We start from the raw sequence: 27,586 nt of genomic DNA on the forward strand, positions 1-27,586 counted from the left end.
GTGTCCAGAAAGATGTGTCAATTAGCAAAGCTTGCACTGGTGAAAAAATATGTGGCTGTTTCAGGAGATGCTCTTCTGTTGGAAAAGGAGCAACTCATGATAAGAGCAAGAGGTTATACTTTGAGGGCAGAAAGGCTATATCTCTAAGGATGTGATTCTCTGCTTCACCTTTGCACTCACATTTACCAAAATTTTTACAAAACAGCCATTACGACCACTTGCAAAGTAAGAGAAGGATTTTAAAATCTTTTTCATATTGCTTTACTTGTTTCAAATAATAGTTTATTTAGGGTTCCTTATAACCTAGTAAAATAATCTTCTCAAATATTTGTCTTCTCCAGGGCAAGATAATATGTCATAAACCAATTATAAGTCTTAAAGCTGCAAGGGACCTTTTTCACTTTTTTGTGTGGAATTATCTAGTAAAGATCTAAATTGGAAGCAGTAGAAAAAAATTATAATGTAATTTTTATGGTATATGTGTCATGTAGATACTTTCCCATTCCTGTTTGGCTAAGAAATAAGTTTTTGCATGTTGTGTTTGATTTTATGCCCTCCCTAGGAGCAGAACCAGATCAAACTATGAAAAAGAGTTACCTTTTCCTCCTACTGTCTTTTTCAGTAGAAGCACAGGTATGCATGTATAAAAGGAAATTTAAAAAATTAATATCAGTTTATTGGCAGCATCTGCTTAGGAATACGTATTTCCATACTGGGTGCCAGTTTGAAAGCGTAATTAAACAACTACTCCACTGAGATTGGATTGCTCTTTTCATTCATCATCACTGTAGGAAGACTCAGTGGAAAGAATGGACTGTCATAGAGATATTGAATCTTAAAAAGCAAAAGAGCTAGAGTAACAGCTTTCCTGGAGACAGCCGTCTATTGCTCTGTAAATGTTCCCACTATTCAGGCCTACAGATTCAGTTGAGGATATAATCTGTGGAAGGTGCTGTGGAAGGTGCATAAGCTGATCTGCCCCAATATGAATTATTCTGCTGTGAGACAGGAATATGCACTTCAGATACTGTAGGGTGATGCAGACAGCTGTGAGGTAAACAGTACAGCCCAGCCGGCAGTAGGAGACAAGTATTTGATAACTGTCATTCCCATTGTGGTGTTTGATTTTCTTACACCTCTTTATCTAGAGTTGGGCATATTGAGTTCATAAAATATTTAAGGTACAATTCTTAGCACACATCCTTACAGTCCCAAAACTTTAGAATTGTGCTTTGATGATTTGATTTAGCTTCTTTGACCATTTTTGTCTTTTTCTAATGAGATTATTTAGTTTCACATGTCTGGGAGGTAAACTGTCTTTCTAAAAAGTATGGTTAGACATTGAAAGTAACAGATTTTAACTTTTCTAATTGATTGTCAAAGGGGTCACACACTACTTAATTAAGACAACCTCTGAAGTTACTAATAATCCATTTTTCATATATAGATAAAATTGTGTTTACTTTTCTAGTTGAATATTTACTGTTTTTTTGTAAAATGATTCCAGTTGTTAGGCTGGAGTTCTTAGAACATATGTCTGTGTGATAGCATCGTGGATCGTCCATCTCCTCTGCTTGTGCTGTGTTCCTTAACTCATTGCTCTTGATCACACACAGTTATTAGGCGTTAGAAGAGACCTTAGCATATGTGGCTGCAAATGCAGAAAGAGTATTTAGGCAACGGGATAGTAAAACCATATGTATTTGAGTGTTACTGACAAAACGAAGCTCTTTGGGGTAAATTGTAATATATCACTGGTGGGATATATTTTCCTGTTGTGTCCTATACATACTAAGAAGAAGCACATGGATACCTTTGAGAAACTAAGGATGGTAAGGGAGAGGTGCACGTATGGTCACTGCTGTAAAGAGCAGAGAGGCTGTGGTGTGTGAGGAAGGGAATGAGAAGGGGAATCTAAGGTTGCCTTCAGGAAGGAGGGAGGAGCGTTCCAGGCCAGGAGAACAGAATGCAAAGAAAGGTCTGGAAGTATTCAAGGGTTCAGTGAATACGGAGCGTGGGGGGAAGTCTGTCCAGACTTCCTGACTTCAGAATGTTTTTAGATTCAGAAAAGAGGCTTTGTATTTGGCACCCATATAGTGGAGAGTTGTCTTATGTGAAATGTGTACCTTTTAAGGTCAACTCATAAAGCAAAAATTGTCTCTACCCTTGAAAATTCCCCAGGAAGGTGCAGTGTATCATCTCTCCACACTCTACTTTTTATTCTGACATTGAATCAGATCACTTTTTGTTGTAAAGAAAGATGAAGTATTTGGCTTATATTTAGGCACCATGTTTTTTCTTTTTTTTAAACCGCTTATTTTAAGTGCCAAAATCATAATCTGCACATTGGTAGAAAATGAATATTACCATAAAAGGGAAGAAGGAACGAAGAGCAGCTAAGGAAACTATAGGTACGTCTGAGGCCCCGTCACAGTGGGGCGTGTGCCCGTTAGTGTGGACTGACAGGGTGAGCTACCTGCACAGGTGCCTGTGACCCAGCTCACTGGACCTACTAGCCTTGTGGCCTTGACTGCGTGTCCTCTGAACTCAGTTTCCCAGTCTGCTAGGTGGCCGTGAGACCTACAGAATTAAGGTTAATTTAGTACTATGTAAAGTACTTAGAATAATCGTTGCACAACAGAGATCCAGATGCTGATTCTAATCTAGAGACAAATCATCCATGTTTCCACGTTACCTTTTTGTACTAAGAAAAAGAATTTCATGCTGTTTTAGGAGAATGATATCTTTTTTTTTTTTTTTTTGGCTGTGTTGGGTCTTTGTTGCTCTGCATGGGCTTTCTTTAGTTGAGGCAAGCCGGGACTACTCTTCGTTGTGACACACGGGCTTCTGATTACAGTGGCTTGTCTTGTTGCTGAGCGCAGGCTCTAGGCACACGGGCTTCAGCAGTTGCAGCACGCGGGCTCAGTAGTTGTGGCTCGTGGGCTCTAGAGCGCAGGGTCAGTAATTGTGGTGCACGGGCTTAGTTGCTCCGGGACATGTGGAATCTTCCCAGACAAGGGATCGAACCCGTGTCCCCTGCATTGGCAGGCGGATTCTTAACCACTGCGCCACCAGGGAAGTCCCGAGAATGATATCTTTATTTTGACTGTTTTAGAAATTATCAAATTCTCTGTCCTTATTATTTGAAAACCCATTGAAGTGCGCCAGGCATGTGTTTGAAAATAAGGCTCTTAACCTCTAATTGTTTACTATTTGGGTTGTTTCCACTTTTTGGCTATTATAAATAATGTTGCTATGAATATTTATGTACAAGTTGTGGTGGGGAAATATGTTTTCAATTCTCTTGGGTGTATACCTAGGGATGCAATTGCTGAGTCATAATGGTAACTCTTTGTTTAACATTTTGAAGCTGCTTACCAAAGCGGCTGTACCCTTTTAAATTCCCACCAGCAATGTATGAAGATTCTCATTTCTACACATCCTTGTCAGCGCTTTTTTTTTTTGTCATTTTGATTGTAGCCACCCCAGTGAGTGTAGAGTGGTATCTCATGTTTCAATTTGCATTTCCCTAATGATTAATGATGTTAAGCATCTTTTCACCTGCTTATTGGCCATTTGTATATCTTCTTTGGGGAAATGTCAATTCAGACTCTGCCCATTTTTAACTTACTTGTGTCTCAGTTTTGGGAATTCTTTATTCTAGATATGTGTCCCTTATGAGATATATAACTTGCAAATATTTTCTCCCGTTCTCCATATTATCTTTTCACTTTCTTGATGGTGTGCTTTGAAGCACAGAAGTTTTAAATTTTGATGAAGACCAGTTTATTTTTTCTTTTGTTGTTTCTGCTTTTGGTGTCCCAGCTAAGAAGCCATTGCCTAGCCCATGCTCATGAAGCTTCACTCTATTTTCTTCTGAGTTTTATAGTTTTAACTCTTATAGGCAGGTGTTTGCTTCATTTTGAGTTAATTTTTATAGAGAGAGTAAGTTTAGAGGTCCAGCTCCATCCTTTTGCATGTGGACAGTCAGTTGTCCCAGAGTCATTTGTTGAAAGGAGTATTTTTTCCCCATTGAATGGTCATGGCACTCTTTCGAAACTCAGTTGCCCATAAATATAAGGGTTTATTTCTGGATTCTTAATTCTGTTCCATTGATTTGTATGTCTGTCTTTTGGCCAGCACCATACTGTTTTGATTTTTATAGCTTTGTAGTAACTTTTGAAATCAGAAAGTATCAGTCTTCCAACTTTGTTCTTTTTTTTTTTTTTTTTTTAAATTTATGTGGTTGCACCGGGTCTTAGTTGCAGCAGGTCAGGCTCCTCAGTTGCAGCTTGTGGGCTTCTTAGCTCCAGCTCGCTGGCTCCTTAGTTGCAGCATGGGAACTCTCAGGATTGGTATCGGTACGCATGTGGGATCTAGTTCCCTGACCAGGGATCGAACCCAGACCCCTACATCGGGAGCACGGAGTCTCAACCGCTGTGCCACCAGGGAAGTCCCTCCAATTATGTTCTTTCCAAGATTGTTTTGGCTATCGTGCATCCCTTGCATTTCCATAGGAATTTTAGGATCAGTTCGTCAGTCTCTGCAAAAAAGGCAGGTGGGATTTTGATAGGGATTGCATTGATTCTGTGGATTGATTTGGGGAGTGTTGGCCATAAGAGTAGCACGTCATCCCATCCATGAACACCAGGCACTTGTCCGTGAGAACTAGTTATGTCTTTTATCAGTGGTTCTCAAACCTTGTGGGCTCAGGACCTCATTACACTTTTAAACATTGAAGGTCCCTAAGAGCTTTTCTTTACATGACTTATTTCTATCTATATTTATATTAAAAATTAAGACTTCAAAATTTTAAAAATGTATTTTTCTTTAAAAATAACAAACTCCTTGCATGTAATATAAATAACATTGCCTGTGAAAAAACAGCAGTCTTTTCCAAAAACAAAAAGTAATTTAATGAGGAAAGTGGCATCATTTTCTGTTTTTGTGAATCTCTTTAATGTCTGATTTAATAGAATCTCGGCTGTAATCTCATCTGCTTCTGCATTTCCTCTGTTAGTGATGGGTTATTTTGGTTGAAGTGTAAGAGGGAAAACCTGGCCTTACACAAATATGTGGTTGGGAAGGTGAGTTTGTTTTTTTTTTTTTTTTTTTTTTTTACATCTTTATTGGAGTATAATTGCTTTACAGTGGTGTGTTAGTTTCTGCTTTATAACAAAGTGAATCTGTTTGTTTCTGCTTTATAACAAAGTGAATCATATACATATGTTCCCATATCTCTTCCCTCTTGCGTCTCCCTCCCTCTCACCCTCCCTATCCCACCCCTCCAGGCGGTCACAAAGCACCAAGCTGATCTCCCTGTGCTATGCGGCTGCTTCCCACTAGCTATCTACCTTACGTTTGTTAGTGTATATATGTCCATGTCTCTCTCTTGCTTTGTCACAGCTTACCCTTCCCACTCCCAATATCCTCAAGTCCATTCTCTAGTAGGTCTGTGTCTTTATTCCTGTCTTACCCCTAGGTTCTTCATGACTTTTTTTTCCCTTAAATTCCATATATATGTGTTAGAATACGGTATTTGTCTTTCTCTTTCTGACTTACTTCACTCTGTATGATAGACTCTAGGTCCATCCACCTCACTACAAATAGCTCAATTTCGTTTCTTTTTATGGCTGAGTAATATTCCATTGTATATATGTGCCACATCTTCTTTATAAATTCATCTGATGATGGACACTTAGGTTGTTTCCATCTCTGGGCTATTGTAAATAGAGCTGCAATGAACATTTTGGTACATGACTCTTTTTGAATTATGGTTTTCTCAGGGTATATGCCCAGTAGTGGGATTGCTGGGTCATATGGTAGTTCTATTTGTAGTTTTTTAAGGAACCTCCTTAACGTTCTCCATAGTGGCTGTACCAATTCACATTCCCACCAGCAGTGCAAGAGGGTTCCCTTTCCTCCACACCCTCTCCAGCATTTATTGTTTCTAGATTTTTTGATGATGGCCATTCTGACTGGTGTGAGATGATATATCATTGTAGTTTTGATTTGCATTTCTCTAATGATTAATGATGTTGAGCATTCTTTCATGTGTTTGTTGGCAGTCTGTATATCTTCTTTGGAGAAATGTCTATTTAGGTCTTCTGCCCATTTTTGGATTGGGTTGTTTGTTTTTTTGTTACTGAGCTGCATGAGCTGCTTATAAATTTTGGAGATGAATCCTTTGTCAGTTGCTTCATTAGCAAATATTTTCTCCCATTCTGAGGGTTTTCTTTTCGTCTTGTTTATGGTTTCCTTTGCTGTGCAAAAGCTTTGAAGTTTCATTTGGTCCCATTTGTTTATTTTTGTTTTTTATTTCCATTTCTCTAGGAAGTGGGTCAAAAAGGATCTTGCTGTGATTTATGTCATAGAGTGTTCTGCCTGTGTTTTCCTCTAAGAGTTGGATAGTGTCTGGCCTTACATTTAGGTCTTTAATCCATTTTGAGCTTATTTTTGTGTATGCTGTTAGGGAGTGATCTAATCTCATACTTTTACATGTAGCTGTCCAGTTTTCCCAGCACCACTTATTGAAGAGGCTGTCCTTTCTCCACTGTACATCCTGCCTCCTTTATCAAAGATAAGGTGACCATATGTGCGTGGGTTTATCTCTGGGCTTTCTATCTTGTTCCATTGATCTATCTTTCTGTTTTTGTGCCAGTACCATACTGTCTTGATTACTGTAGCTTTGTAGTATAGTCTGAAGTCAGGGAGCCTGATTCCTCCAGCTCCGTTTTTTGTTCTCAAGATTGCTTTGGCTGTTCGGGGTCTTTTGTGTTTCCATACGAATTGTGAGATTTTTTGTTCTAGTTCTGTGAAAAATGCCAGTGGTAGTTTGATAGGGATTGCATTGAATCTGTAGATTGCTTTGGGTAGTAGAGTCATTTTCACAATATTGATTCTTCCAATCCAAGAACATGGTATATCTCTCCATTATTTGTATCATCTTTAATTTCTTTCATCAGTGTCTTATAATCTTCTGCATACAAGTCTTTTGTCTCCTTAGGTAAGTTTATTCCTAGATATTTTATTCTTTTTGTTGCAGTGGTAAATGGGAGTGTTTTCTTGATTTCACTTTCAGATTTTTCATCATTAGTGTATGGGAATGCCAGAGATTTCTGTGCATTAATTTTGTATCCTGCTACTTTACCAAATTCATTGATTAGCTCTAGTAGTTTTCTGGTAGCATCTTTAGGATTCCCTATGTATAGTATCATGTCATCTGCAAACAGTGACAGCTTTACTTCTTCTTTTCCAATTTGGATTCCTTTTATTTCCTTTTCTTCTCTGAATGCTATGGCTAAAACTTCCAAAACTATGTTGAATAAGAGTAGTGAGTGTGGGCAACCTTGTCTTGTTCCTGATCTTAGTGGAAATGCTTTCAGTTTGGGAAGGTGAGTTTTTAATAGTCTTTTCATGTAACCTTGAACTTTGATCTTACACCAGAACTCCACTGAGCTTCTGTGAGGATAGAATGAGGGTGGAAAAGACATGTCAGCATTCGTTTCAACCTCGTTGCCCCAGAAAGGGCCTTTGGGACCCCTGATGGAGCGCAGACCACACTTTGAGACACCCTGTCTCAGAGAACAAGACTGATAGTATAACTTCATGAGAAAATGTCGTGATAACTGAATGACAGTTTTATTACCCATATTGACAGACAGCTGGGTCAGTACCTGCTCTTTCTGCAGGAGAGACTTTTCTCAACCCTAAAGGATTAGGTGGGTGGTTTGTGAACGTGGAATCAGCCAGCCGGTGAGTTTTATTAAGTATGTGTGATATATAAATCATAAGTTATTCCAAAAAATTGAGCCTACAGGAATGAAACAAAGTGGAACATGATCCTTGAGTTTTAATCTTAATCACACATTGTTACTCATCTGGTGTCCTTTCCTTCTAGTTTCATTTGTTTCATTTTTAAATATTCACAAAGCTCTGTGAATTTTAAAAACATAGTTGTAATTATACTGTCCACAGTTTTATATCTTGCTTTTTTACTTTATGTAATCTTTGTGAATATTTTTTAATACTTGTAATATATTGCTTTTTTTTTTTTGCTTTTCTGTAGTTTTTATTTCCCCTTTTTTGACTAAAGCTTCCATGAACATTTTTTATAAAATGGTTTACATATTTTTGAATTGTTTCATTAGTACGGATTTTAAATAGAAGTAAGTATGGGAAGTTTTGGATGTGTATTTATACTATATCCTAGTTAGAGTTTTATTTTTGGTTTTTATTATGGAAATTTTAACTACACAAGTAGGGAGGACATTATAGCAGTCCTCCACGTACTGTACCCATCATCTAGTTTCAGCTACCATTAACTTGCTGCATTCTTGTATTTCTGTTTCTTCTCTTTCCTTAAACTTACAAAAAAGTTATTAGCATATTTCAAAGCAAATTCCAGATGTGTAATTTCATCTGTGGTCTTTTAGTTTATGTCTCTTAAAAATAAGACATTTAGGAGTAAACAGCCACAGCACCTTCATTGCACTCAACAAAATTAATAATCACCTTTTATCAGCTAGGCAGCGTTCAATTATTCCTGTGAAAAATGTCATTTTAACTTAATTTATTCAAATCTGGATCCAGATACAGTTCTCACATTACATAAGGTTATTTTGGTTAAAGCTTTTGTATTTTGTAGCAATAAAAGTCTCCCTTTTTTTTTTTTTCATGTCGTAGATTTGCTGTAGAAATGAGGGCATCTGTTTGTAGTATGCCCCACGTTTTGGGTTTAGCTAGTGGCTTTGTGTTGGTGTTATTTAACACATAGTGTTCCCAGAATTTCCTTAAAATTGGGAGTTGGATATAGAGGTTTGATTGAATACAGGTTCTTTTTTTTTTTGGCAAGAATACTTCATAGATCTGATACTCTTCGTCCCATTAAGAGTGTGATACCTACTTGTTGCACGTTAGTGATAAGATTGAAAAGTAGCTTCAGTCCCTCTGAGCCAATCATTATAAGTTCCCCATCAGCTCTTCCCCTAGTTTTAGCAGACATCAACCATCATTTCATTAGATGTTGCAACATTTTGATTTTCTAATGCTGTTATTCACTATGAGTTTTTAATTGTGGTTCCTGTATAGTGAACTGTGTGCCCTGATCTTTGGTTTTGCTGAAATAGTCATCCAGGAAAGGCAGGCTGATGCTTGTTTCCTAGAGTAATCTTCAGAAAAAGAAGTTGGTATCATAACAGCATCCAGAAGTGACTAGTATAGTGGTGGCGTTTGAACTGTTGTGGATTTTTATATGTTTGTTTCCATTCTTTCTTTGTGCCCCTCACATTCTCTGTCTTTGGCCATCTGGAGCCCCTCCCTTCCTTTCCTGTTGCTCCTGTGATGTGACCACAGGAGTCTTGGAGCACTTCCTTGCTGTCATGATAAGGTGTGCCAGGTTCATCTCAAATTGAGCAACGTTCTGCAAAAGTGTGGCTGAATGAGGAGGCAAGACTGAGGGGCTGTCACAGGTTGGAGGAGACTGGAGAGAAGTGACAGCTCAGTGCCGTGTGGGATCCTAGAGTGGGTTCTGGTGTAGAAGGAGGATACTAGTAGAAAAACTAGTGAAAGCCAAAGAAAATCTATACAGTTGACCCTTGAACAACGTAGGAGTTAGGGGCGCTGACTCCCATGCAGTCGAAAACCAGCATGTAACTTGGCATGCAGCCCTCCATATCCACAGTTTTGTACCCTGGTATCCTTGGTTCTGCATTTTGGATTCAACCAACCACAGATCCAGATCGTGTAGTCCTCTGGTATTTTTTATTGAAAAAAGTCTGCATATAAGTGAACCCACACACCTCAACCCCCGTGGTTCAAGGGCCAACTGTAGTTTAAAAAGTTACATTTACAGTAAATAAAAAAAGATTATGTAGATCTTACCTAGCTTATTTGATTTTATGTTTGTATTTCCTTTTATGCTAAAAATGAATACTTAATATTAATGTAATTCTTACTTACCTTATCATATTACAGTGTGTGTATGTGTGTATATAATATGTAAAATAGTTTCAAAATAATACCAACATTTACCCCAAAGAACAAGCCTACTGGGTGCATTTTAAGATTTCTTGGTGAGTTTTTAGGATTTTGTGTGCAAATACTATCTTTTAATATCACTTAGAATAATTCTTCTCTGGATATTTATGCCACCTTGATATACAGTTATGTTTATTTGAAACTGATTTATATTTTTTTAAGGATTTCTTTGTCCCAAAAGACCTAAATAAATATTTAATTATGAAACAGACATTTCAGGTATATGTGAAAAGAATTGTTTAGAAACAGAACTAAGAGAACTATACTCTCCCAAGTAGTTAATAAGATTAATAAAACTTTTTGAGGTGGAGCTTTGACAGATGGAATTAACCAGGTCTGCTAGCAGAAAGACCACTAAGTAGGCAGGTGGGCCCTCTGATTTCATCTCTTTGTTTTTTCATGTAAAGAGAAAATGAAATCAAATCAGGAAAATGACTCCTTTTGCTCAGCTCGTTAAAGCTTTGTGAAAGCTGCCTCTGACCACTATCAGGTTGTCACATTACTAGGTCTTATGCCAGGAAATATTTTGCTTTGACAGTAGATCTATTCCCCCCTTGCCTATTTGTCTTCACAACCTAGAGACCTACTTTTATGCCAAGAAACAATAGTTTGTATAGTGGTAAGTCTTAAAGTAGTTTTGGTTTCTTGAACAAGTAATGAAAAAGTTATTTTGTTATTTATTGGAACTGTTGTCAATCATACTCATATTCATCATCATACTCATCATACTCTTAGTCTTATTTCAGATTCAGATATTTGATAATAAGGTTAATTTTAATGCAAATTTTAATGCTGTGTATCTCTGTACAGCTTGCTTAATGAGGTGCATATCAGTAACCCCTTCTGTTGGCAACTTTTCCAGTTGTTGGACTTTTTTTTTTCTTATTAGTTATCTGTTTTATACATATTAATGTATATATGTCAATCCTGATCTCCCAATTCATCCCACCTCCACCCCACCACCACTCCCTGCTTCCCCCCTTGGTGTCCATACGTTTGTTCTCTACATCTTTGTCTCTACTTCTGCCTTGCACACTGGTTCATCTGTACCATTTTTCTAGATTCCATATATATATGTTAATATACGATACTTGTTTTTCTCTTTCTGACTTAGTTCACTCTGTATGACCGTCTCTAGGTCCATCCACATCTCTACAAATGACCCAGTTTCGTTCCTTTTTATGGCTGAGTAATATTCCATTGTATATGTGTACCACATCTTCTTTATTCATTCGTCTGTCGATGGGCATTTAGGTTGCTTCCATGACCTGGTTATTGTAAATAGTGCTGCAGTTAGCATTAGGGTGCATGTGTCTTTTTGAATTATGGTTTTTTTCTGGCAACTTTTCCAGTTGTTGGACTTTTTAAAAAAAAAAAACGTGTGTCAGGTCAGTAATAAAGAGATATAGTCGTGTGATGTAAAGATTACTTGTTTATAGATAGGATGCATGGGTCAGATCAGGACCACTGTTCTGTTATACAAGCTACTGCCATGGCTACCTTTTTAACCTTTTATTATACAACATTTCAAACATACAAAAGTAGATGGGGTCGAATCATGAACCCTCATTCACCTCTTCTGGGAAGAACAGTTGTGAACCCCCATGTCTCTGCCCCACATCATGGTGTTTCCCCTGTAAGTACTTAAATATGCAGCTCTGAAAGGTAGGCTCACTTTTATTATTAAACATAACCACAATATCATGACATCTAAGAAAATACAGGAATTCTTTAATACTGTCAAATATCCCATCACTATTGCTTCCCTGATTGTCTTTGGTTTCAGTTTATTTGCATCAGATAAAGCCATATAAACAAAATAAAGCCATAGTTTGGCCAGTATGTGTATCTTGTCTCCTTTTGTGTTGAAGAAGCCAAGGGTACTCATCCAGGAATTGCGAGCTTCACTGAACCCCTTGGCATTCCTCTGTGCTTGTGCTTGCTGCAAGTTTGTAATAAGATCACGTCCTGGGTTTGTTGTTTGTTTTGCAAGACTACTTCCTATCTGGTAGTGATGCTGTTTCTATTATAAGGTACATAATTTCTGACTGTCTGAAAAAATATAGGTAGTATATATAATAAAGGACTATTGATTTTTTTTCTCTTTTGGGTATCATATCTTGTTTTCAACCAAACTTTTTTTCCTTTGGTAATCTTAAAAATCAAGTTAATAGTGGTAAAATGCATCTACACCCCATTCTGTGACTGTCAGTCTGGGTACCAATCTATATTTTCAGGATTTTACAATTTAACACATTGCAAATAATTACAGTTTAACATATTTGTCATTCATCCTACATTGTGGAAAACATTGATCTCTGTGAAACTGATTTAATTTGTTTCAAGCATTTCTCCTCTGTTAGTAGTTTACATTTCCAAACGTGTCTTACAGCATTTCAGTGATTTTGTGCTTTTGTGGTTGATGATATTATACATTTGACAAAGGATGAGATCACCTTTGACCATCAGACTATTATCAAGGGTTTTGAGAATTTATCACAAGCAGGTTATTGAGAATAAGGAGTGCCATAATAGAAACTAAAAACCTACATGGTGGGCTTCCCTGGTGGTGCAGTGGTTGAGAGTCCTCCTGCCGATGCAGGGGACACGGGTTTGTGCCCCGGTCCGGGAAGATCCCACATGCTGCGGAGCGGCTGGGCCCGTGTGCGAGCCATGGCCGCTGAGCCTGCGAGTCCAGAGCCTGTGCTCCGCAGCGGGAGAGGCCACAGCAGTGAGAGGCCCGCGTACCGCAAAAAAAAACCCTACATGGTTACCTGGTGAGACAAGAACAGTTAGCTTTTAAATTTCTTTATCTGCCACTTGGATACTATGTGTTTTCAGAAGCAGCCTGAAAAATCTGGGTTAAATCAACTTCTTTATCTTGTGAAGCAGTGTAGTTTACAGTGAAGAGAGGGAGTGCCTGAAGGCACACCTGGATGTCTGAGAATCTTGGTTCCGATACTCATAATATGAAATTATGCAAACTATTATCCCTTCTGAGCCAGAGTTACTTCATAAGCCATTTGGGAAAATCAAATGAGATACTGTATGTGAAGTTCAGTGTCCAGCTTCTGAGCTGAGTGAATGCTTTGCAGAGGCTGCTTTGCATACTTGTGCCCTGTTTAGACTGTTTTTGGTTTCTTTGGTTCAGAAATTGTGAAGGGATTCCTTTTAAATGAATTATTGTTTATTTCTCCTGACAGCTGTTTTCCTGGAACAGAATGAAATTAATGGGGCTGGTCAAAAACCATATATGTGTGTGTGTGTGTGTGTGTGTGTGTGTGTGTGTGTATATATATATATTTGGGATTCATCAATCCCAAATTGGAGTTCTATTAATTTTGTAATTTTCTGTTTTTAAAAAATAACTTTCTGAACATGAGTGGGCTTGGATATGTTAGCATTTAGTTTCTAAGTCTTAGGATATTATCATGGTTACCAAATCAGTGTGAAGAAGAAACTTATTAAAAAACAAGTATTATTTCTTGGGTGCGTAAGGTGGAAATTATGGGCAAATTTCTTTAAACTACTTAGACTCCAGAGGGATAAACATATGTCCTGGAAAACTTGAAGATTTTAAAACTGCTTAGTAATATCATTTTAGAATTAATTACACTCTGCACCTCAAGTTACCAATTTACTGTCTCTTGTTTTACAGCATCCTACGGCTAGCATTAAACTTCTCCCAGTGGAGCCACAAAGTAAACAGCTCATGACTTCTGATCAGGACGCTAAGGTCGTGGCTGAACCTCAGGGCCAGCGAGTCCAGGAAGGCAAAGACAGCGCTCATCTGGTGAGTGGGCATCCAAGGCCAACACTGGCCTGGTGTACCTCTCTTCTCTTCTGATAACAGATCCTACAGTACACTTGGAACACTAGCATATCTCATGCTGAAATATAGGTGTTATATTCTGAGTAAATTTAGGGGTTGCTTAGTAGAGGAAATTAGCAGTTTCAAAGTGATAGAGAAAACAGATGTCATTTATAGCTCTGAATACTTAAAGCTTTGGATTTAAAATCACCAAGAAAAATGCAGTGATTTGTAAATAGTTTAATAACATTATAGTCATTGTAGTGGTATTTATTTAAAGAGTTAATTAGAATTATGTAAGTTTTTCATTTTGAGTCCATTTGTTTATTGTAAGATTTTATCATGTCAAGCAATAATATTTAAAGTTTCTAAATGACATTGGGAAAAGTAGGTTTTCTTAATTTTCCCTGTGGAAACTACAAGGAATTTTACTTAATGGTGTTCAGTCAAAATTTCAAAATATTTTAAATTTCAAGACTCCTACATCATTTTGAATATCTCATTGAATTTCTTTGTCATGTAAAAATTTGCTTTTCTCAGTGGGTTTTGTTTTGGTAAATTACTATGGTTTGAAAATATGTTTCTTTACACTGTTGTGATGGTGTGTTTGGTGTTTTCAATTTTACAGATGAATGGTCCCATATCTCAAACCACTTCTCAGACAAGCTCCATCCCAGCTTTGAGTCAGGTAATTCAGTTCAGAGATTAATCACAGCTGAGGCTCACAGATATTGCCTAACAACAAATATTAATTATAAAAAAAATTAGAAAATGTCAGTGTTCCCCAAAAAGAGAGTGGGGGGAACCACCACCTGGGTACACTATATGTCAGTACTGTATATCCTTTTCTGGCTTGTGTGTGTGTGTATGTGTATAGTTCTACAGACAGCAGTGTGCCATGTGTATTAATTTAATTTCATGTATTCCTCACAGTGTTTTTAATGGTTCACTGATCATCTATTGTATGTATATGATTAACTTTACGTTTTAATAGCCTGTGTTCCTTAAAGCACAAAAGTGATAGTAAGCTTTTAGTAAGAAAATTGATTTCACATTTTAGCTGTGATTAATGAAAGAATAAGGAAATAGAGATCCTCTGGTTTTTAAATCCTGCTTTACACCGTTTGCATTTGCGTATGTCAGGTGCATTTGGAGTCAGGCGCATTTAGCTTGGCAGTCCTCTAAGTGATCTCATAAATCCTACAAAATTTTAAAAGTAAGTCTTTTTTTTAAAGTAAAAGTAAATTTTTAAGAGTAATCTTACTAAATTTATAGTCAACCTCATCTACACCCCGAAAATATAAGCAGCTCATGTAGAAACTAAAGGCGGGGATTGGATTGTTGATCTTTTAAAAAAAATAATAATAAATTTATTTATTTTTGGCTGCATTGGGTCTTCATTGCTGCACGCAGGCTTTCTCTAGTTGTGGCGAGCGGGGGCTACTCTTTGTTGCGGTGAGCGGGCTTCTCACTGCGGTGGCTTCTCTTGTTGTGGAGCACAGGCTCCAGGCACGTGGGCTTCAGTAGTTGTGGCACATGGGCTCAGTAGTTGTGGCTCACGGGCTCTAGAGCACAGGCTCAGTAGTTGTGGTGCGGACTTAGTTGCTCCGCAGCATGTGAAATCTTCCCAGACCAGGGCTCAAACCCGTGTCCCCTGCATTGGCAGGCAGATTCTTAACCACTGCACCACCAGGGAAGTCCCTGTTGATCTATTTTTAGTAAGGCAGAATTTTAAAAAATGAGGGATCCGCTCCAAACTACTTTGTTTCATTGTTGTTATTCTATTATGTATGTAGGGTTTTTTGCATATTGTACTTTACATTGATTTTTTAAGTGAATTTTATAATATCTTAAGTACTTCAAAATCCAAATATAAGACTTATACAGAAATCATTGATGGATTAAAATAATTGTTTTCAGATCAAATCTCCCTCTTCCTCTTGGTTGATTTGCGGTCCAATATAATATTCAAACATCTTTAAAACATATTTCAGGGCATAAAACTAGATATTTGGATTCTATGGGTGGGTTTTGGTTTGGTGTTTCTTTGCTTGCTTTTTAAAATTACTTCGTGGAAAATAACTGAGAGAGACCTATGTGGAAAAGAAGTGTAACACTTTAGCCAGAATTCAATCTTTCATTTCTGTGGCGAAATAATTTGCAACTAGTACTGCCTACACATGCTTTGTCATTTTAAAGGGTCAAGGTACTACAATAGAATATTATATGACTAGTTCTTGGTCCAGTCCTGCAACCCAGTACCCCTGGAGTCTCTTGGGTAGAGCACATCTCTGACACCTGATATTGTAACGTGCATATACTATTTATCAGTTTTTCAAGGTATTGCACACTTGAGGTTTTCATAGGATCATTAAATACTAGAGCTGGAAGGGACCATAAGAGACCGTCTGGGCTCACAACATGTATGTTCTTTAAAACTTTAAAACAAACTTGCATTTTATAGAAAATAAAAGAAATCCATTACAACTTTTATGAAGTTGTAATCAATATATATATATTTCACCTCATGTTTTCCCCCATAGCAGATTTCATCTGTATATCGCCTTGTACTTGCCCTGTAGTATTTTCTTTATGTTGATTTGCCGTCACTTCTTTAGCTGTTGGGTTTTTGGGTACGTTTACTTAACTTGTTTCTCTTTTTCCTGCTATTATAAATGGCATTGCTTTGAACATTTTTCTAACCAGCGTTATCATGGTGCACCTAAGTGTGTGGATAGCATAGTTGGTGTGGTGGCTCTGAGTGCTCATCCTCAGTGGTCTGCAGTTGTATGACTGGAAGGTGAATGTGCTTAGCAGTCTAATTTAGGAACCATTTTCTTTAAGGTTTAGTGTTCCCCCCAAAGTTGGATGCAGGGTAAGTAGGAGGAGAATGGCCATAGTGATCCCGAAATAAATGTCTGGATAATTAAGGAGCAGGTTTGCATTTATCCATTGGTAATACCAATTGTTTATTATACAGCTCCCTGCTCCCTCCCCCTATAAAATACTACCCTTATTGAGTAGTAACTATTTACAAGTTTAGCCAATCAGCCAAAAAGTGATCTTAGCTAGGGGAAACTGAGACCCAGAGAGGCTTAAGTAATTTCCCCAAGATTGCTCAGCTGTCCAGGATTTGAACCTAGGCAACCTGGCTTCAGAGCCAACTCGAGAAGAGAACTTCCTCTTTGGCATCTGTTATTTCCTTTAGAAAGAGAAACAACAAGTAGAAAGTAATACGAGAGACAAAACCTCGCTCTTGTCAACCATTTGGGAACTATTTGCATTGGCTCTAAGTGGTTGAAATTAATTTGGGATAGAGCTAGAGGATTTTAGGTGGGGAATAGCATGACTTATATTTTAAGAAGATTATTTTGACCATTATTTTGACCTTATTATATTAATAGAATGTATTGTAGTGAGCCAAGTATAGAAGTATGGAAACCAAATTAAAAAGCTGTTAAGTAAGGTGAGAAATGATGGTGGCTTAGACTAAGAATGAATGGATTTCAGATTTACTCTGGAGGTGGATTCAATGGCACCATTTATGGATTGGATTTAGGGGTTAGGGTGAGGGAAAAGTAAATCAAGGATGGTTGAGCAACTTAGTGGATGGTGGTTTCATTTATTTTGAGATGGAAGAAACTGGAGAAGGAAAGGTTTGTGGAGGGAAAATCCACCTGGTATAAATTTAAGTGAGCAGTGAATTGGGTCATCAGTGCCAGTTGGACCTGATTAGAGAGGTTAGGCCCTGAGATGTAAATCTGGAATAAACAAATAGATTTTTTTTATTGTTTTTATTACACAGAAAAGAATATTAAAGCTACTATTGTTTATGTGGATTAGGTAACTGAGTTACCTAAAATTAAAAATTACAATTAAGAAGTAACTGAGCTGCCATTTAGAATAAAATCAACTCTAATACTTTTTTTTCCTTCTGTAATATTTTTGCCCATCTTAGAAGTTTTATGTCCTTCAAGGGCATTCTCAGTTATAACTGTTAGCTTCACTGATTCATCTTTTTCATAGTCACCTGTATTACTTCCTTATATGTATATTTGATTAAAATTTATTTAATAAATTATGTTCTGTGTTATTTTTTAAATGTTTCAAATGTGTTTGCTTTGTCATGGGAGTTTTAAGACCCATTCGGGCAGGAACTATGTAATGTAGCTCGTTGATAGTTCTCTGCAAGTCATACTTTATTTAAATTGAAAAGAAATTTTGTTAACATCAACATGGCATAATTGATAATTTAGTCATTCATCCTAAAAACTTATCTTTGTGTATATCATATATATATCTTTGTGGTACCATGGGGATTACATATAACATCCAGAAGTTATAACTATCAAATTTTAAGTTGCCTACTTAATAACCTCAGTAGCATGCAGAAACTCTTCTCTTATGAAGTTCTAACTCCCCACCCCCATTTCTGGTGTCACAAATTATATCTTATTATTATGTGCCCAATACCATAGATTTATGCTTGTTTTTATGCATTTGCCTTTTAAATTCTTTGGCTTTTGTTTATCTGCTAATGTCCTTTCCCAGGGAATGTCCCTCCTTTAACATTCCAGGGAATGTCCAAAATGAAGTGAATCCTCTTCTTTTTTTTTTTTTTTTTTTTTTGCGGTACGCGGGCCTCTCACTGTTGTGGCTTCTCCCATTGCGGAGCACAGGCTCGGGACGCACAGGCTCAGCGGCCACGGCTAACGGGCCCAGTCGCTCCGCGGCATGTGGGATCCTCCCAGACCGGGGCACGAACCCATGTCCCCTGCATCGGCAGGCGGACTCTCAACCACTCTGCCACCAGGGAAGCCCCTGTCCTTCATTTTTGAAGGACAGTTTTGGTGGATAAAGAATTCTCAGTTTTTTTCTTTCAGCACTTTTCCTTCATCTCGCTGCCTTCTAGCCTGCAAGGTTTCTAATGATAAATTGGTTGATAATCTTATTGAGGATCTCTTGTACTTGATGAGTCACTTTTCTCTTGCTGCTTTTAAGCTTCTTTCTTTGTCTTTTGACAGTTTAATCGTAATGTGTCTTGGTATAGGTCTCTGGGTTTATCCTACCTGAAGTTTGTGGAGATTTGTAAATTCATGGATTTCATTAAATTTGGGAAATTTTTGGCCATTATTTCTTCAAATATTCTCTCTTACCCTTCCTCTCTTCTCATCCTGGGACTCCCACAATGTGTATGTTAATTGTCCTGTCTTCAAATTTGCTGATTCTTTCTTCTGCCTGTCCAAGTCTGCTATTGAGCCCCTCTAGTGAAATTTTCAATTCAGTTATTGTACTTCTCAGCTCTGAAATATTTGTTTGGTTCTTTTTTACAGTTCCTATCTCTTTGTTGATATTCTCATTTCGTTCACATTTTGTTTTCCTGATTAACTTTAGTTCCTTGTTCATGTCTTTTCCTTAGCTCTTTGAGCATAGTTAAGATGATTGTTTAAAGTCTTCATCTAGTAAGTTCCACGTCTGATTTTCTCAGGGACAGTTGATTTTGTTCCTTTGAATGAGCTGTGTTTTCCTGTTTCTTTGTGTGCCTTGTGATTTTGTTGTTGTTGAAAACTGGGCATTTGATTACATTTGTAATGTGTTAACTTTGGACGTCAGATTCGCTTCTTACCCAGGGTTTGCTGTTTGTTGTCACTGTTGTTGAAGGCTATAGTAGTCTCATGGTTTTGAGACTTTTCCAAACTATTTTTGTAAAGACCATTCCTTGTCATGTGTATTCAGTGATGTCTCTGTTCCTTTTGCTTGTGTTCAACTGATATTTTCACAGAGATTCCTTGAATGTCGTGAGTTGAAGCAGACAGTCAGTCCAGCACTGCCCTGCCTGGTGGCCCCCTCCTGCCCCACCCCCCCCAACCCTCCCCCCAGTGAGAGGGAGTAGAGCTGCCTCTCCCAGTCTTTGTAGACTGGCTTTGTGCTGGGACAGTCCCTCACTGAGTAGCTCAACTTCCTTGGAGACTAGGGATCAGCCTGAAGTGAAAGCTGAAGGTCTTCTCAGGATGTTTTTGAGCACACATCTTGCCTGGTTGTAGCTTTCTGAATTCCCCATATACATGGCTGCTTTTGAGTGTCCTAATTTCCTGGAGTTACACTCCAGCCTCTTCTAGGGGCTTTAGGTGGTTCTTGCATGTCTCTGCATGTCATCTTCTGCCCTGGCATGTGTGGGTTTGTAGTCACCTTATAGCTTTTATGAGCAGTGCCTGACACTTTGCCCCCGCCTTTTTTTTTTTGGCTGCACTGTGCAGTTTGCAGGATCATAGTTCCCTGACCAGGGATCGAAGCTGGACCCCAGCAGTGAAAGCATTGAGTCCTAACCACTGGTCTGCCAGGGAATTCCCCACTTTTCCCATTTGTGTTCTGAGTTATGTGAGATAGGAGGGGCAAGTCAGTCCTTTAGGTAGCCTCCAGCTAAGACAGAACAGATGGACACACTAATTTGCAAGTAAGGTTTACCCTGCTCCCTCTGGCTCCTGGAGGGGATCTGGGACCTGGGCTGCTGCCACCCCAGACCAAGGTCACACCACACCACAAAACGTTCCTGCCATGTCGAGCACAGCCTTTTCGTGATTGTTTTTTTGCTTAGTTGCTGTAAACTGTGATTGTTTTTCAGAGCTCCTACCAAGTGTGTTCAGAAACTTCTGTTTTTTTCATGATATTTCTGTGAAGGAATGAGAGCCTGGAGCTTCCTAGTTCACCAGTTTGCTTGACCTCTCATAACCTTTTTTTTTTTGCTTTTCTCAATCCTACACTTGCGTAATTCATTTTTTATGTTTATTTATTTTATTGAAGTACAGTTGATTTACAATATTGTGTTCGTTTCAGATGTATAGCAAAGTGATTCAGTTATACATATGTATGTATATATCTATATTCTTCTTTCTATCCTTTTCCATTATAGTTTATTACGAGATATTGAATATAGTTCCCTATGCTATACAGTAAAACCTGTTGTTTATCTATTTGATATATGGCAATGTGCATCTGTTAATCGCATACTCCCAATTTATCCCTCCCCACCTTTCCCCTTTGGTAACCATAAGTTTGTTTTCTATGTCTGTGAGTCTATTTCTGTTTTGTAAAATAAGTTCATTTGTATCATATTTTGGATCCCACATATAAATGATATATTTGTCTCTCTCTGACCTCTTCACTTCGTATGGTAATCTCTAGGTCCATCCATGTTGCTGCACATGGCATTATTCCATTCTTTTTTGTGGCTGGGTAGTATTCCATTATATATATATATATATATATATATATATATATATATGTACCACATCTTCTTATTATTCATCTGTCAGTAGATATTTAGGTTGATTCCATATCTTGGCTGTTGTAAATAGTGCCGCTTGGGGTGTGTGTGTCTTTTCGAATTAGAGCTTTTATCTTTTCCAGTTATATGCCCAGGAGTGAGATTACTGGATCATATGGTAACTCTATTTTTAGTTTTTTGAGAAACCTCCATACTGTTTTCCACAGTGGTTGCTCCAATTTACATTCCCACCAACAATGTAGGAGCATTCCCTTTTTTCCACCCCCTCTCCAGCATTTATTATTTGTAGGCTTTTTGATGGTGGCCATTTTGACCGGTGTGAGGTGATACCTCATTGTAGTTTTGCATGTTCCTGTTGGCCATCTGTATGTCTTCTTTGGAGAAATGTCTATTTAGATCTTCTGCCCATTTTTTGATTGGCCTGTTTGTTTTTTTGTTACTGAGGTGTAGGAGCTGTTTCTGTATTTTGGAAATTAAGCCCTTGTCAGTTGCATCATTTGCAAATATTTTCTCCCAGTCTGTAGGTTGTGTTTTTGTTTTGTTTATGGTTTCCTTTGCTGTGCAAAAACTTTTAAGTTTGATTAGGTCCCATTTGTTTGTTTTTGCTTTTATTTCTTTTGCCTTGGGAGACCAACCTAAGAAAACTGTTATGATTGATGTCAGAGAATATTTTGCTTATGCTCTCTTCTGGGAGTTTTATGTTGTCATGTTTTACATTTAAGTCTTTAAGCCGTTTTGAGTTTTTTTGTGTGTATGGTGTGAGGGAGTGTTCTACCTTCATTAATTTAGGTGTGGCTGTCCAGCTTTCCCAACACTACTTGCTGAAGAGACTGTCTTTTCTCCACTGTATATTCTGACTCCTTTGTTGAACATTAATTGTCCATAGGTGTGTGGGTTTATTTCTGGGTTCTCTGTTCTGTTACATTGATCTGTACGTCTGTTTTTGTGCCAATAGTATGCTGTTTTGATTACTGTAGCTTTGTAGTATTGTGTGAAGTCTGGAAGGGTTATGCCTACAGCTTTGTACTTTGTTCCTTTTTCCTCTGTACTTTCCAGAATTGCTTTGGCAATTCTGGGTTATTCATAGTTCCACATAGATTTTAGGATTATTTGTTCTAGTTCTGTGAAAAATGTCATGAGTAATCCAATAGGGATCACATTAAATCTGTAGATTGCTTTGGTTAGTATGGCCATTTTAACTGTATTAATTCTTCCAATCCAAGAGCATGGTATATCTTTCCATTTCCTCGAATCATTTTTGATTTCCTTTATCAGTGTTTTATAGGTCTCAGTGCATAAATCTTTCACCTCCTTGTTTAGGTTTATTCCTAGGTTTTTTTCTTTTTCTTTTTTCTTTATTTTTTGTATGCAGTTTTAAACGAGATTGCTTTTTTACTTTCTGTTTCTGATATTTCATTGTTAGTGTAAAGAAGTGCAACAGATTTCTGCATATTAATCTTGTATCCTGTTACCTTGCTCAGTTCATTGATCACTTCTAATAGTTTTTGTGTGGAGTCTTTAGGGTTTTCTATATAGAGTATCATGTCATCTGCATATAATGATAACTTTACCTCTTCCCTTCTGGTCTGGATACTTTTTATTTTTCTTGTCTAATTGCTATGGTGAGGAATTCCAATACTATGTTGAATAGAAGTGGTGATAGTGGGCATCCTCGGCTTGTTTGAGAATTTAATGGGAAGACTTTCAGCTTTTCTTTCTTTTTTAAAAAAAATTATTTATTTTTGGCTGTGCTGGGTCTTCATTGCTACGTGGGCTTTCTCTAGTTGTGAGCTGGGGTCACTCTTCGTTGCGGTTCACGGGCTTCTCATTGCCATGGCTTCTCTTGTTGTGGAGCATGGGCTCTAGGCACATGGGCTCAGTAGTTGTGCCTCGTGGGCTCTGTAGAGTGCAGGCTCAGTAGTTGTGGCGCACAGGCTTAGTTGCTCTGCAGCATGTGGGATCTTCCCAGACCAGGGCTCAAACCCATGTCCCCTGCATTGGCAGGTGGATTCCTAACCACTGTGCCACAAGGGAAGTCCCGCTTTCAGCTTTTCATTGTTTAGTGTTATGTTGGCTATGGGTTTGTCATGTGACTTTTATTATGTTGAGATATGTTCCTTCTGTACCCACTTTGGGAAGAGTTTTTATCCCGAGTGGATGTTGAATTTTATCAAATGCTTTTCCTGTACCTATTGAGATGATCATGTGTTTTTTGTCTTTTGTTGATGTGGTGTATCACATTGATTGATTTGTATGTGTTGGACCATCCATGTGACCTTGGAATGAATTCAACTTGATCATGGTGTGTAATCCTTTTTATGTGCTGTTTTATTTGGTTTGCTAATATTTTGTTGAGGATTTTTGCATCTTTATTTATGAAAGATGTTGGCCTGTAATTTTCTTTTTTTGGTATGGTTCTATTATCAGGGTGATGGTGGCTTCATAAAATGACTTTGGGAGTGTTCCCTTCTTTTCAGTCTTTTGGAAGAGTTTGAGAAGTTAGGTATAAGTTCTTCTTTGTACGTTTGGTAGAATTCTCCAGAGAAGCCATCCAGTCCTGGACTTTTGTTTGCAGGGAATTTTTTTTTTATTACAGATTCTGTTTCACATCTAGTGATTGGTCTGTTCAAATTATGTTTCTTCTTGATTCAGTTTTGGTGGGCTGTATGTTTCTAGAAACTTGTCCATTTCTTCTGAGTTGTCCATTTTGTTGGCGTATAACTGTTAATAGTATTTTTTATGGTATTTTGTTAAAATACCATAAAAATCTGTGGTGTTGGTTGTTGTTTCTCCTCTTTCAGTTCTTATTTTGTTTATTTGGATCCCTTCTCTTTTCTTCTTGGTGAGCTTGGCCAGAGGTTTGTTGCTTTTGTTTAACCTATCAAAAAACCAGCTCTGGGCTTCCCTGGTGGCGCAGTGGTTGAGAGTCAGCCTGCTGATGCAGGGGACACGGGTTCGTGCCCTGGTCCAGGAGGATCCCACATGCCGCGGAGCGGCTGGGCCCGGGGGCCGTGGCCACTGGGCCTGCACGTCCGGAGCCTGTGCTCCACAGCAGGAGAGGCCGTAGCAGTGAGGGGCCCACGTACCACAAAAAAAACCCCAACAAACCAGCTCTTGGTTTTATTGATTTTTTTTCTGTTTTTTTTCTTCTTACTCTCTATTTATTTCCTTTCTGATCTTTATTATTTCCTCCCTCCTGCCAGCACTAGGTTCCACTTGTTCTTTTTCTGATTCTTTAGGTGGTAGGTTAGGTTGTTTATTTGAGATTTTTCTTGTTTTTTTTTGAGGAAGTCCTGTATCGCTATGAACTTCCCTCTTAGAACTGCTTTTTCTGCATCCCATAGATTTTGTACGGTTGTGTTTTCATTGTCATTTGTCTCGAGGTATGTTTTAAATTTTCTCTTTGATTTCATTGTTGACCCATTGGTTTCTTAGTAGCATGTTGTTTAGTCTCCCTGTAATCGTTTTTTTTCTTATTTCTCTTTCTGTGGTGAATTTCTAGTTTCATGCCGTTGTGATCAGCAAAGATGCTTGAAGTAATTTTTATACTGTTAAATTTGTTGAGGTTTGTTTTGTACCCTAGAGAATGTTCTATGCATACTTAAAAAGAATGTGTATTCTGGGGTTTTTTTGGATGCAGTGTCCTGGAAATATCAACTAAATCTAACTATTCTGATGTGTCATTCAGAATCTTCATTGCCTTATTTATCTTCTATCTAGAAGATCTATCCATTGATGTCAGTGGAGTGTTAAAGTCTACTTTTATTATATTCCCATCGAATTTTCCCTTTATGTCTGTTGTATTTGTTTTATGTATTTAGGTGCTCCTATGTTGGGTGCATATATCCACTCCTTCTGTTGATGGTTTTATCATTATATAGTGTCCGGCTTTGTCCTTCTTTATGGCTTTTGTTTTAAAGTCTATTTTGTGTGATATGAGTATTGCTACCCCCACTTTCTTGTCATTTCCATTTGCATGAAATGACTTTTTCTGTCTCCTCACTTCCAGTCCATATGTGACTTTTGCCCTAAAGTGATCTGTAGGCAGCATATTGTAGGTCCTTATTTTATTATTCAATCTGCCACTCTGTCTTTATTTTTTTTGTGGTACGCGGGCCTCTCACTGTTGTGGCCTCTCCTGTTGCAGAGCACAGGCTCCAGACGCGCAGGCTCAGCGGCCATGGCTCACGGGCCCAGCCATTCCGCGGCACGTGGGATCTTCCCGGACCGGGGCACGAACCCGCGTCCCCTGCATCGGCAGGCAGACTCTCAACCACTGTGCCACCAGGGAAGCCCTGCCACTCTGTCTTTTGATTGGAACATTTAGTCCATTGACATTTAAAGTAATCATTGATTAGTATGTATTTATTGCCACTTTAAATCTTGTTTTCCAGTTAATTTTGTATTTCTTCTTTTTCCTTTTGTGGTTTGTTGGTTTTCTTTTGTATTATGCTCGAGTTCCTTTCTTTTTGGTTTTTGTGAATCTGTTTTATGTTTCTGATTTGTGGTTACCCTGGTTTTCAAGTATGTTAACGCATAACTGTATCTACTTGCTTTAGACTGGTCGTCATATAAGCTCAAACACATTCTAAAAGATCTGTATTTTCTTACTCCCCTTCCCCACATTTTCTCATAACCTTTTATGTGAGAACTTTTTCCAGGTTGTCATTGATTTAAATTGTCTTTTTAATAACATAGAACTACTGATAAATTCTTATTGCATGTAATAAGAATTCTTATACAAATATAAAACTTGATTGTTCAAACCTATAAAATGCAAATTAATGACATTCATTTCGTCTGGCAGGTGATGTTTTGCTGAAACTAAAAGCTGTTTCACCAAGTACTTGTGGTACTAGTTTACCCAGAATTTCTTTGAGTTTACCACAACCTAAACTGCAGAATTTCGAGTGAATAACTTCTTACTGCTTTTGTTGATTCGTTTCTTTGGTGCACCTTGGTGTCACCTGGCCTTCACTGGGCTTGAATGAATTTATGACGTTTTAGATCCAGTTCTTTTCTCAGTAAATTAGGTTAATTTAGGTGTTATCACATAGCACCACTGCACTCTTAAACCTACATGCAAACATGGACATATCTTTAAAATTTTGTATTTGCATCTTTTTTTTTTTTTTTTTTTTTGTGGTACGCGGGCCTCTCACTGCTGTGGCCTCTCCCGTTGCGGAACACAGGCTCCGGACGCGCAGGCTCAGCGGCCATGGCTCACGGGCCCAGCCGCTCCACGGCATGTGGGATCTTCCCGGACCGGGGCACGAACCTGCGTCCCCTGCATCGGCAGGCGGACTCTCAACCACTGCGCCACCGGGGAAGCCCTGCATCCTTTAATTCTTTTAGAGAGCCTGTAGATTCCCCCACTTTGAGTCGATGGTGCAGACACTGACTTGCTATTAGGATGCTTTCCCAGGGGCTTGAAGAATGGGGCAGTGTGTGGGGATAGGAGAGAGTCGTTTTGCAAAATTGAGAGGGGTGGCCTTATAAAGGATGGTGCGATCTGGAAATTGGGGGGAGGAGACCTGATAAACGGTTTGAGCAAAGATAGGATATGCCAGGGTTATTCAGTTGGGGTTTTTTAATTTATTTATTTATATTTTATTTTATTTTTTGGCTGTGCTGCGAGGCTTGCCAAACTAACATATCTTAGTTCCCCAACCAGGGATTGAACCAGGCCCTCAGCAGTGAAAGCACCGAGTCCTAACCATTGGACCACCAGGGAGTTCCCAGTTGGGTTTTTTTTAGATGAAATAGAGGAGCTGAGGGGGATGGCATCTTAGAATGAGAGGCAATTATAGAGGTGGGCTGGGGTCAGATTATGAGGAGTTTGAAGTGATGTTGGGGTTTGATTCTAAGTATTTTACTTAATAGCATCACGACAACTCATTTTACAAGTGAGAAGACTGAGAAAAAGAGACTAAATAATTTGCCAAAGCTTATACACATGGTAAAAGCTAACCGGCACATACCTAGGCAGATAAGCTTATGAATTTGCCCCTGTAACTCCTGCTCCATTTAACTCCATGTCACAGATATGAAGGGTTTATGTCTTCCTGGGTGAAGAATCCATTTTTTGTAGGGATATTTAACTCTATAGTGATAGAGACAGACCTCTTTATCGGTAGAATGGGGTTAATACATCTACCCCAGGTTGTTGGGAGTGTGAATTCAAATAAATGTGTGACAAAATGAAAATATTTGTGTGCTTAGATTCTTATAGCACATAAGTGCTACCATTATCATCATCATCATCATCATCATCACCATCATCTGCTGTGGTTTCAGTCCTTGAGTTTATGTACATTTAGAAGTGTCCCTGTTATCTTCATGTTTAAGTAGAACTCCTAAACTTTTTTCGTCAAAGATATCAGCATTGGGACTTCCCTGGTGGCGCGGTGGTTGGGAATCTGCCTGCCAATGCAGGGGACACGGGTTCGAGC

At 38.3% G+C, this 27,586-nt stretch overlaps 1 protein-coding gene across 1 annotated transcript in view; it reads left to right on the forward strand.

Annotated features, from left to right (window-relative positions):
* LARP4B (La ribonucleoprotein 4B) overlaps positions 1 to 27,586 on the forward strand; it is an 87,958-nt gene that overhangs the window by 15,462 nt on the left and 44,910 nt on the right. Inside the window, exons 2-3 of the mRNA XM_060293700.2 lie at positions 13,697 to 13,831; positions 14,478 to 14,537. Of these exons, the coding sequence (XP_060149683.1) occupies positions 13,751 to 13,831; positions 14,478 to 14,537 (141 nt within the window). The 5' untranslated portion in view covers positions 13,697 to 13,750. The remainder of the gene's footprint in view (positions 1 to 13,696; positions 13,832 to 14,477; positions 14,538 to 27,586) is intronic.

The sequence above is a fragment of the Globicephala melas genome, chromosome 2 (genome assembly GCF_963455315.2).
Source record: "Globicephala melas chromosome 2, mGloMel1.2, whole genome shotgun sequence".
NCBI lineage: Eukaryota > Metazoa > Chordata > Mammalia > Artiodactyla > Delphinidae > Globicephala > Globicephala melas.